Genomic DNA, 13,182 nt, shown 5'->3' with positions numbered 1-13,182 from the left:
TGGGCATAGCTGCAAGAAATTTGTATAGAGATATGTAAATAAAATTATATAATATCTTTTTTACAAAAATTACATACATAAATCTTCGCAAAATGTCATAAAAATCTCGTCAGATGTCAAGCATATTTATAAGTTCCTTTCACAAATTTTTGACAAACTCAAAATACTTACTTTATTTTAATTTTAATTACACTTATCGTTTTCTTAGCCAATCTAGCATAAAAAGTAGTACGAGAGTGATTAAAAATAATTTATCAATTTTTTTATAAACAACCATATCATAAATACAATTGCAAATTTCCGTACGAATTTTCAAATATTCAACAGGTGATATGTCGCGGCATGACTTTTGGAAAACTGCAATTCGTCAGATCACCTTTTCAATTAACGAAATTTCCCTAGGCTACGCGAACCGTCATTGGTCGGTCGCACGGTCGCCGCGTGTGAACGGGCCTTAAGGCTGTCATCGGGCGCTCCCGGCGTCGCGTCGCCGAGCGCGGCCGAGCGCGGCCGAGGACGGCCGAGCGAGCGCAGGCGGCGCTCGGCGGTGATTGGCCGGTCAGTCTCATCTCGGCCGGGCATGCGCGTGCACGCAGGTTTAAGTTGACGCTTCAACGTCGTCCAAACACGCTCGCCGAGCGACGCGGTGCATCGCGCCGAGCAAGACGAGTCTCGTGGCTTCGGGGTCGGTTGCAGGCGACACTCCGTCAGTACGCGGACGACAGGGAGGATCAGCAAACTCGCGCGGAACCTCTCGTGCTCGAACGATCGGACGCGTGATTCCGAGTGTCGCGACGAAGTTCCGACGAAATCCCGCCGAAGCGGAATTTAACGGTGTTGTGTTTGCCAGGTGTTGCCAGGTGTTACCAGGTGAATGTGCGAGCGTTTACGTCGCGAATCTTCCCGAGGGGCGAGGAAGAAATCGACGAGGTGAGTGGTATCTCGCGAGGAATCTTCTCTATACGCTGCGAAGTTTGCGTTTAATGTTTGCGCTGTGAAGTTAGGCGCGTATTTGAATCGAGAACGACGCGAATCGAACTCGATCAGAGAGGGAGAAATATCAGTGATCTCGTCGATCTTCGCGTCGGTTAAACGCCGAGAAGAACAAGAATGGTGAATGGCGATCGAAGGTGAATGAGAGGAGGACGGTTCGATCGCGATCGATATCGAGATCCCTCTCCGTGTCTACGGATTCTCACGGACGTGGGTAAGGGAAGGAAGAGAAAGGAAGGGAGACTCGCGTCGCTTTTCGAGGAATGCGCTCGTCCCGGTGGATCCGTGAGAATTGTTTTCCCGAGAAAAAGAGTGCAAAAAAGTGTTATTATGCGGCGCGAGTTTTATATCATTCTACGACGCGTTCGTCCTAGTTGCGCGTTCCTTCGTTAGAACAGTTGAACGCGTATTTCGACACGTTCGACGGAGAGAGGGTAAGAGGGAGGGGAAGGTGAGGTGAATAGGTGAAGCGAGTGTATCGCGCGGAATGCGAGACGCGAGTGTACGTGAAACGAAGACGCGCCGCGGTTCGCCGCGATTGGCGTAACTCGCGTCACGCTCCTTCCGGAACTCCTTACACACGGCGGACCACGAAGAAGCGAAGGTGAGGTGCAGGCGCGGACGGTGAAGAAAGAGGAATAGTGGAGGGAGCGAGGTCAACGGCGCGCAACGGTGTGGCAAGAGGATGGAGCGGCGACCGGCGACGACCTCCGCGAGGACGCGCAGCCTCCTTGCCGGCCTTTGCCTCGTCTGGATCATCGGCAGCATCTGTGCCACCGGTAAGTCCTGAGAGCATCATCTATATCTCTTCATTTTTTTATTTCATTTTTTGCGGCTCCTCTTATTACGATAACCACCTGCGTTCGAAAAAGTTTTGATATACGTGAAGACTTGAATCAGATTTTTCGAGTCTTTGAAACAGGGTTGGGTAAGTTAATGATTTTTTTTTAGTTGCTTACGAAATTAATTTAGTTAAGTTAAAAGTTGCATGAACAAAAAATTAATTTAGTTTAAGTTAAGATTAAATTAACTGAAGTTAAATCAAAGTAAAGTTAATTTTTAAAAACATTTATATTAAATGTAATTAGAATTTTGTTTGTTAATTCTTTTAGGATTTATAATACCAAATAACAAAGAAATTTTGATTTTTATATGTAGAAATATATTTTTTGGTAATTACAATTGATGACAAATTAACATAAAAATTAATAATACTTTAATTTAAAAATAATACGTTTATAACTTATATAAAAACAATACTGGTATTCAGAGATAAACAAATTTACCTTGTTTGTCCTTGTTGTGTTGTTTTTATCTGAATGTTTTTGTCTGAAGTTTGATTTTTTTAAATTTCGTTATCTCTCAAACGCAAAAAAAGTTAATAAGTTTAAGGTCAAAAATAACTAGTTAAAGTTAAAAATTAATACAATTTAAATTAACTAAGCTAAGTTAAAAATTATTAACTTTTTAACTATTTTTTTAACTTTGAACTAATTAGTTATTACCCAACCCTGCTTTGAAATATGGATGCGAATAATTTATTTGCGTTGATTATATAAATAATTTTTTTTTTAATGTTAAAAATAAATGACGTTTTCAAACGCAATGCCGATTGTTAGGAAAATTTTGATAGACGAAGGACATGAGATATTATTTTACTGAGGCTGTTCTTGAAAATTTTTTCGAGAATTGAAATAGAAAATTGTGACGAAACGAAAGAAAAGGGACGAAGGAGAGCAAAGAAGATTCAAGGCCAATAGATCCTCTGGTCTGGGCATCGAACATCTGCCTTGGATCATTTTTCTTTCTCTATCTCTTGCTTTGTATACCATTCGCTTTAAAGGATTCTCAAGTGTCGTATGTTTTATAATATTGCAGTATAAATAAATCCGATGACTGATGAAATTTTCTTAGAAACATCTAATGTGATATGACTCAAATATACAAGAAATTAATGTTTACAAAATAGGGGAGTTAAAGAGAAAATTTGAACAAATCTACAATTCAAGTAACTGCATTAAAGGCTGCAGGCTCTTTAAAAAAAAAACAAACTGAAATTTATTCAAGGATAATAATTTCAATAATAATATTATCAAAATTTTTTCTATTTTAATTAAATAAGTAAAATATTTAAGAAAAATATTAATTAGACTATTATTAGTAGATATTTGAAGGTATTCATAATATTTAAAAAATATTTTATTAAACATAAAATAATTATAACAAATATTGTTACATATAAATATATATAAGTATGATTTAATTTATAATTTCTCTACTTATTTATTAAGAAAATGATATTCGTTGAAGAAAATATATATATATATATATATATATATATATATAAAATATTATTTACCAAAAAGATAATCCAGTTTGTGTAAACACATTAGTAGACACTATACATGTGAACTAGCTATGTCGCACGTGACTCGCACGGTGATTACTTCTCAATAAACGTCATTAGAAATCCCCCGATGGACCAACGTGTCGAGGGAAAATCTGCGAAATCTCCCCTGCACAGCGGTCGAGTGTGGCGTAGGAGCGACCCTAATTGAGATTTATTACGACGTTAATCCGGAGCAATTGTGCGAACGAAGTTAAACCGTTGACCTCTCGTCTCGATTGTCAGGGAGGATGGCTGTGAGCACGTGCCGCACGAGGACAATTCCGAATTAACCCTTTCCATTCATTTTTCGTTCGCGTTTCATCTCACGTTTGCTGTCAAAAATATATAATATGCGCGCAATAAAAATTCAATAAATAGATGCAAAATATATTTCCGCGAAGCTGTGCACGGAGATTTTCTGTTAGAATTTACCTTTAAATCTTGGTAATTATAGGACAATATTGGGAGGATTTTATAAGAGTTTCTCTGATTAAAATATTTACCACAATAAAAATAAAAATATTAGTATTATCAGTTCGGTTAATTTTACTATATGTACATATTATTTTTTTTTTATTATGGTACATATTAATCAAAGAAGCTCTTTAAAATTCATTCAATACCATATATTGTCTCACGATTACCACGATTCCAGGGCAAATTCTAAGAGAAAATTCTCTACGTGTAGATTAAACATGGTATATGATGAGAGAGAATTATAGTTTTATATTATAGAACTCGAATTAAGATAAAATAGTAAAACAAAATTAAACGAGGTGGGAGGGAGCAAACGGAAGCTGTGCGCGAGAAATATTTTACATTAAAATTTCCTCGACGTTCAGAGTTGCTCGAAAAGCCGAATTTTAAGACGACTGAGAGTGTCAAATAGTTTGATCATTGATTTAGACTCGAAATGCAGAAATTGATTAAATCTTCTACTTTGAATTATTTGAATTTCTTTTGTTCCGAATTTAAAAGTCGCTCGTGCCATTCCGGTTTTTCTTTATACATACAGAAGCAAAAAAAGAAGAAAAAGCAAAAACAATGTCTTCATTTTGCTTCTGGCACGCGCTTCTCCGTCGTAAAATAAGGACAGACAGACCGGCATTGATTAAATTTCCCTTAAACAACGTCGAGCATTGATACCGGTCGGCTAACAGATAAAGGGTGATAAGAGTCGCGACAGAAGAGCTTCGTTCTTTACCAAATCCCATATTCTATTTTTTCTGTCTCGTCGACAGAATATAAATTCTCGCTCCGTAGTCGGTCTTGTTTGATGAAACTCGTGATAACCGCAGAAAACCGCGAAATATCCAAAATATTCTCACAGGCTACATATGCATGTACATGCATCGAAACGTAGAATATGATATATAATAAAATAAAATAATTAATATTAAAATTAATATTAATATTTCGATCATTATATTAAATATTTATATGTAAATTAATATATAATTATAATTATATAAATAATTACATATAATTATAATTATATATATAATAAAATAAAAATAATTAAAATTAATTAATGAAAGGCTCGTATAATTTAACAAAATTAAACAAATCATATATAGTAGGCCAACTGAACGAGCAAATAAATAAGGTGTAAAAATTTTTATTAATAGTTAAATAATTAAATTAACATTTCGTTACAGAATCGATATAAATTGTAAACGTTTCGACTGCACTACAGTCTTTATCAATACATAAAAGTTAAATATTAAAATACAAAGTTAAATGTTAAAAATACAAAGTTAGTTAAATATTAAAATATAAAATTGAAACGATTCTTCGCTGTTGACCAATAGATATGCAAGGCGATTGGTCTGAGATGCCAAGTTATGCGACATTTGAGCATGCTACGGATATAATACGCGAATTAAATCAATGTCAGAGAAAATTAAAAAATCTTTCAACTTACATTATCGTTTTAACAAGTCCTTTTCCCCGATATTTCAAGTGTGTGTTGCGAAGTCTGAATACCAAATGTCAAAATAGAGAGCGTGATGTATTTATTTATTACCAATGTTTTTTCTAAATTATGATTCAGCAAATTTTTTAAGTATGTCAAAATAACTACTGTCTAACAATTCGGTGTCTGTATTTAAATTAATTCCATTTTTCTGTTCTTTAATGTGGATCATGTCAGATATTAGTCTTTTATGGTAGTTCTTTTCGTGATCCATAATTTTAATATTGTCCCAGTCAAATGTATGTTGTTCGTTTAGAATGTGTTCTGTGACAACCGAATGTCTAGCAGAGTCTAATTTAATATTATTTTTATGCTCTTTAAGTCTCGTTCCTAACTGTCTTTTTGTCTGTCCGACATATGTGGCGTCACAATCGTTGCAATTCAATTTATAAATAACATTAGAATTCGCGGGGCAATTATTTTTGTCCTTTTGAACTTTTATGAAGTCATTCAATTTTTTAATGCAACGATATCCTACCACTACGTCAGGTCTTCTTATTGCTGAAGCAACTTTCTCAGATATTGATTCTATATAAGGTATGACAAAATATTTAATGTTAGTATTAGTATTATTGGTATCTGTTATATTGTTATTATTAGGCTTGTTAAATTTCTTAGTTGAGAGATTTTTTAATCTGCGTTTTATTTCTGTGAAAATTAGATCAAGAGGATAACCGTTGGATAGCAAAATGTTAATAGCTTTCTCTATATTTTTTTTGTGAAATTGCGGATGTGATAGTAATAAAGCTCTATCTACCAAGTTATAAATTGTTCCTATTTTATGACAAGTCGGATGATTTGAAAAAAATGAAAGTAATCTACCTGAGAATGTCTTTTTGTGATACCAATCTAAATAAATTTTATTATCTATTACTTTGATCATTATGTCTAAAAAGCTTATACAACGATTATCCTCTTTTTCCAATGTAAATTGTAGTCTATCGTTATAATTGTTGAATTCGTTCAAAACATATGTAATATTGTCAGCGGAAGTGCATAAAATAATGTCGTCTACATAACGGAAATAGAAAGTCATTTCGCAATTTAAATTACTAATTACCAATGTTTCCAAGTCCTGCATGACTATATCGGCAATGATCGGAGAAAGTGGGGAACCCATAGGAGTCCCATAAATTTGTTTGTAAGTTATGTTATTAAAAGTGAAAAATGTAGAAGTTAGTATAAATTTTATTATACCTATGAATTCATTTTTGGGAATCTTTGTGTGTGACTCTATAAAATGCCATCTATTATTGATACCGTTTAATGCAAGATCTACGGAAACATTAGTAAATAATGAAACAACGTCCAATGAAACTATTATGTCGGTATCTTGTATTGTTTTCCCTGATAGAAACTTTGTATTTTAATATTTAACTTTTATGTATTGATAAAGACTGTAGTGCAGTCGAAACGTTTACAATTTATATCGATTCTGTAACGAAATGTTAATTTAATTATTTAACTATTAATAAAAATTTTTACACCTTATTTATTTGCTCGTTCAGTTGGCCTACTATATATGATTTGTTTAATTTTGAAAATAATTAATAAATCATTTAAATATTAATATTAAAATAAATATGAATTGTATTATACCATTATTACTGTCTGCAGTGAGCTTAATTGAAAAAGGTAGGGAAAGTAGGAACCGGTAGTGATAAAAGAAAGCTATTGCCAGTAATGGTAACCGTGTACATGTACGTGTGTACTATGAAAAGTATCTATCATTGTAGCGTCAGCTCGTTCAAGGTACAATAAAGGACAAGGGTCTTTACCTGATCCTCGACACAAGTCTCCCTCACCCGCATGTAGAATAAGTTCTCTCCACTTTTCTATAGTCTTTTAGTCACTGTATCGAACGCGAGTACCTTTCTTCGGCAAGGTAAAGCTATTGAGCGCAAACCCTGAAGAGAACAAACTCTCTAGATTAGGTGTTCGAAAAAAACGTGACAATTTCATAAGAGATTAAAGTAAAAAGAACCATAAAATTGCATTTACCGTAAATTTACGGTTAATCTCAAATTTATTTTACCTCATAACGAAAATTTTGAAGATTATTAGAGTAATTAATAAAAATTGCACTGTGTAACACATTATTTTTCTAAGCTTTCAAACTAAATTTTTCTCAAAGTAAAGTCTACTGAGATTATAAACGAAGTAATTTTCATTTATTTTATATTTTTATTTTTTATTTATTTTATTTTCCATTTTTTAGTTTTTCATTATTTTTCCTATATCCATTGTATATTTATCTATATATGTTTTTATCTGAAGTTTGATTTTTTAAAAATTTCGTTATCTCTCAAAAAGTTAGTTTTAAAAATTATTAACATTTTAACTTTTAACTAATTAACTATTATAGTTATTACCGAACCCTGGCAATTTACATGTATTTTTGACATTTTTATAAAGGAAAAATCGACTCGAAAATGAACGAAAGAAAGGTCGAGCAAAGAAGTGCTCTTAGCGAGTGATAACGTGTACAATATTTTTATCACTATATACCATTTTTGACGCGATATCGTCGACGGCACGTTAATGATTTCTGCGAGTCGCGGTGACGTACAAAAACTCGACAGGCGGCGGAGATGGTTTCTCGCGGCCTTTACTGGTCTCGAGCGGCCTTAGGCCGTTATCCTCTCGGACCCTCAGCGACCGGATGTGCCATCCGTTTTGCTTTTATCTCTCCATCCTTTACCGCGTCATCTTCATTATCGTTATCATCTACCTGTCCTTCTCGCCGTTGATATCTTCCTCTTTCTCTCTCTCGCGCGCATTTTTTCTCTCTTATACATTTTTTTACTTCCCTTCTTTCCGTCCTTTTTGCCGATTATTATTGTAGTACGGTCGAGTGATTTTATTGGGACGTAAGAATATAAACGAGCAGTAAGAAATACATCAAGTGCGTTGCGTATACTTTCAGAATTTTAGAAATGAGTTTAATTGTTATTATTTTTTTAAAGAAAAAATTTGTTAAAATTTTGCGCAGAGATACTCGATAAGCAACGAGCAACTTTTTATTCCATATATGTTCCATATTTTTCTTAAAACAACAGCTATATAGAAAAGGTACTTAAATATGTCGGCAGATGCTTATATAAGCGAACAAAACAAGGAACGTACGAGAGAAAAAGGAATATATCGGACACGCAAACCGGAAGGCCTTTGAATTCCTGACCCACCGTTTTGTTTCCCGTCATTCACAGCGGCAAATTCTTCATCGGCTTCGGCTTCTCCCCGAAGGAGAGACGAAGGAGCATTCGGAATGTCAGCGTTCGCTCTCAGCGCGACCGCTATTGTCTCGACCTCGTTACCGTAGTCGCGGCAACGACAAAAAGCATCGGGGCCCCAAAGGTCCGGCATGTGTGTATGTCGTCGTAATTCCCATTATTATTCGCCATGGAAACTCGTCGACGTGAAGCGACGCCACGGAACGCGGTGGAGCCGGTGCACCAGGGGCCACTGACCGTCCCCCCGACAAGGCTTTCTCGTCTTTCATGGCTTCTTCTTCTTCTTCTTTCTTCCTCTCCTTTCCTCTTCTTCAGCTTCTTTCGTCTTCAGCCTTCTTCTCGGTTTTATTCCCTTAGTTCAACCGCATCGCGTCATAAATAGGAACTTCTTACTGCGGTACAGTAGACATAAAGCTTCGTATATTCTCGCGAGATTCACCTTCTCTTCGCAAAGCTTTCTATTATTTATTTGGATTAAAATCTAGTAATTGTATAGTTTGACAGGATGTCTAGCGGACAGGGAAAACCGGGCATTGTAGGGGGAATTTTAGAAATCTGGAATTGTCAGGGAGAAAAGTCAGGAAATTTTACTATTTATCTGGATTTTTTCACACACTGGAAAAAAAATTTTGTTGGATTAACAAAAATTCTGTTCGAAAATGGACGAAACGGAATTACTGGTTGAATCTACCACAATTCCTTTTAATGCAACAAGCATCTATCAGAATTCTTTTTAATGCAACAAGCATCTTGTTTGTACATCAAATCAGTTTATTAATGCAAACAAGATATTTGTTGTATTAAAAGGAATTCTGGTAGATTCAACCAGAATTCCGTTTCATCCATTTTTGAACAGAATTTTTGTTAATCCAACAAAATTTTTTTTTCAGTGCATGTTCTATACGTTTGTCGCATAATTTGAAATTTTTTATTAAATAAATATAAACTTTTCCTTGACTTTCCAGGGAGAAATTTTGTCTGGAAATAATCAAGGCTCCATATATTCTTTTAAAAATATTTCTAGAATCCAGATGAAAAATCTAACTAGAATCTGTGTAAAGTTTGGGACGTCTAAATCGTACAGGCTCTATCGTAGAATCCGGCTGATAAGATTACGTCCAGAATTTGTAGAAAAGTTTTTGGTGTCTAACTAGGACCTATAATTTTTTTAAATACTTGCTTGATTTGTATTATAATTATTTCTATAAGCTAGATTATTCAATCCTGGCCCCATATATAGTTTCATATTTATTCTAATTTGGGAAAAATATTTTAGTGGCAATCTAGAACCCAGATTTTTCCGATTATTTTTTTCCTCGGTAAAATAAAGGTAAATTTTTACGGTGTATTCTGGACTTAGACAGATATTTTAAATTGGATTTTTTTACCTAGACTCTGTATTTAATCTCGGCAAATCGAGGCAGCTTTCTATCTAGGAAATAAAAAGGTGATTATTTAAATAGTTTCTAGTGACATGTTTGTTTCGATTATCGTACATAATGCAGATTGTACAATTGATTTAAATTTTTGTTGTAACTTCCGAACCTTTTCATTGTTGACAAAAATATCTTAAGGATTTCATGATTTAAGATTTAATTGATTTATCATGCAAATTATATATTTGGAAAAAATAATACCTACTAAAAAGTCAGGGAATTTTTTTCATTGAGTCTGCTGGACACCCTGTCGAATATATTTATTGGATTAAAATCTAGTAATTGTAGTTTGAATTCTCGCCAAAAAACGAAACTCAAGTGTCTTTACCCCTTTCGCGGCAAATTGGTTTCTTTTTTTCTTTGGGTGCTCGCCGATGTTAGATACCTGAAGAGCTCATTCTGATGCGCCGATTACTCCAGAGCGAGCTCGGTAATCACGTTCCCAGCAAATTACCTGTGCGAGGAGACTCGGGAGAAACTCGCTTCTTTCTCGTTTTCCTTTCAAACTCGCGCAGTCGAAAATGTCGTATTAGTATTATTTTCCTTGCCTTTTCTTTTTTTATTTAAGCAGAGATGCGCAAAATATAACTTAAAATATTATGATATGCACGCAGAGAAAATTTTTTCTTAGAATTTACCCTGAAAATCACGGTAATTATAAGACAATATGATATTTATGATAAGAATTTTATGAGTTTCTCTGATCAATATTAACCGCAATAAAAAAATTAATATCTATCACAATAAGATATAAAATATGTCCGATTAATTTTACTATGTTCATACATATTGATATTTTTTTTATTAGAGAAACTCTTATAAAACTCTTAGAATTTACCCTGAAAATTACGGTAATCATGTGACAGTATAATATTTATGATAAGAATTTTAATGAGAGGTTTTCTGATTAATCAGAAATTTACCACAATAAAAAAAATGAATATCTACCAATACAATAAGATATAAAATATGTTCGATTAATTTTACTATATGTACATACATATATTATTTTTTATCTCAGAGAAACTCGTATAAAATTCTTTCAATACCAATATTGTTCAAAAATTTCCATGATATTCAGAGTAAATTAAAAAATTCTCTCCGTGCAGAAAGGAAGAAAAACCACATATTTATCGATGCAAGTGATGAATTTGATTCATAACTCTTCAGCATGGAGAACACTTTGTCTCACGATAAATGTAATATCTTGGTCGGGCGCAAGCGGTGGAAAGAAATTGCGAAACGCGTGGCATACGTTTCTGTCACGCCCAGGGTAGGCAAATTATATACGGCTGTCTCTGTTGGTCGTTCTCCGCATTATTCCCCAACGTGAATCGAAGCAAGTGCATTCTCGCTTTGCGATTCTCCTCGTCGCGCGATTTTTTTTTTGTCATCTATACGCGCGCGTTTTATTTCTTCCGCCTTTTCTTTGTTCCGCCGCTGACCACGCGTCGCGGAAGAATCGTCGGCGGAAAGTGAAAATGTCGGGTAAACGCGTATTGCACATGCATGCACACCTTGTCTCTCTCTTTCTCTCGAAACCGCTTGCATTTTGCGCAACTCTCGCTCAAGGTCCATATCGGTAACGGAAATTCTCGCTCACCTGAGCACGAGCGCGAAAGGACATTAGAGACGCGGTAACTTCTTTAATCATCTGGTTTCCGATGCATCCCGCATTCCTCCGACGGAATTAATCATCGATCATGGTTGCGTCACGTTTTATTTATAAGTTGTGCAACGATGACTCTTCTCTCGAAATGCGCAATTGTGTCAATTTAACCTTTATCTCGAGAAATGACTGCATATTATTAGCAGCCTCTTTTCATTTTTCCTCCTGGTACTAAAGTTCATCATTTATTTTTGAGTCGCGAGGAGAATCTTGAACGAAAAAAAAGTCAGGATATTCTCTCTGTGTGGAAAACCGCGGGCATTGTCAGGGAAAAAAGTCAGGAAATTTTACTATTTATCTGGATTTTTCCACATTATATATTTGTCTCAGTAATTGGAAATTTTTTATTAAATTAATAGAAACTTTTCCTTGACTCCCAGCATGCTAATTTTCTGTGTTGTTACAAATCGATTTGTTAATTTATATTTTTATCGTCGTGTTATTTTATTTCAATGTTTGATAGAGACAAAACTAAAAAATTTGATATAATATAAAAAGGTGGTTCTTTAAATAGTGACATGTTTGTTTCGATTATCGTACATAATGCAGATTGTATAATTGATTTAAATTTTTGTTTTTTTAATTTCCGAACCTTTTCATTGTTGACAAAAATATCTCAAAGATTTCATGATTCAACATTGAATTGATTTATCATATAGATATATGCAAACTATATATTTGGAAAAAAAAAATACTAAAAAGTCAGGGAAAAATGAATTTTTGGTCTTGGAGAAAATTTGAAAAAATCAGGGAATTGTTTTCTTTGAGTCTGCTGTTTAAAGATAGATATAGAAGAGATTATCGTGCAAATAAATTTTTCGGGGATGCTGCAGAGTGTCTCGAGATGCAGCCTCTTCAGGTTCGCACGGTTCCTCTCTTCAATTTCCCTCCTTTGTTCCTCGCATCCTGACTGCGGTTTCCTGTGTGAGTTCCGTGCGAGAGGAATCAATGTCGATCTGCGAATCTAAATCGTTCGCGATCTCCGGCGTCCCTTCGGGCGATTTTCTACGTCCTTTCGCGAGACGAGTTTCCCTTGCGACGAGAACCAGACCCGTAAGAGGGCGAGAAGCGAGGAACGTCACGCGAAAGACAGGACTGTGAGAAATTGCTCTGCACGCTCTTCGAGATCACGATCTGACCCAAACATAAGTCTGCGTTGCAAAGAAGAATCTTTTATTGATTTATTTCAGGTTAATATTTCAACATTTGAGATAGTGACAGTAGAGAAAATAATTTTTAGAATTATTGACGCATGACAGACGTAATGTTACTAAATCCACTGTGACGATCTGAGATAACACACAAATTCATTTAAATTCTATTTAATACTATTTAAAATTTTACATCTCATATATAATACAGAAACCGTTTCTGCATAGGTATAAAACTATAAATTTCTGCTTCGAGACAGAGAATATCGTCCATATTATTTGAACTCGCTTAATATTTATCAGCGAATCGCATGAAATGTCTCTTATTAAATGCCT

At 34.7% G+C, this 13,182-nt stretch overlaps 1 protein-coding gene across 4 annotated transcripts in view; it reads left to right on the top strand.

Annotated features, from left to right (window-relative positions):
• The first annotated feature begins 580 nt into the window (after nt 1–580).
• Nucleotides 581–13,182, top strand: part of sdk (sidekick cell adhesion molecule) — a 54,945-nt gene continuing 42,343 nt past the window's right edge. For all 4 annotated transcript variants that reach the window (XM_029307563.2, XM_085482677.1, XM_029307562.2 and 1 more), the window contains exon 1: nt 581–1,772. In XM_029307563.2, the coding sequence (XP_029163396.2) occupies nt 1,679–1,772 (94 nt within the window). In that variant the 5' untranslated portion in view covers nt 581–1,678. The remainder of the gene's footprint in view (nt 1,773–13,182) is intronic.

Source organism: Nylanderia fulva, unplaced genomic scaffold (assembly GCF_048542155.1).
Source record: "Nylanderia fulva isolate GAGA-0341 unplaced genomic scaffold, ASM4854215v1 Scaffold21, whole genome shotgun sequence".
NCBI classification, from domain to species: Eukaryota; Metazoa; Arthropoda; class Insecta; order Hymenoptera; family Formicidae; genus Nylanderia; species Nylanderia fulva.
This window is presented reverse-complemented; position numbering and strand designations above follow the sequence as displayed.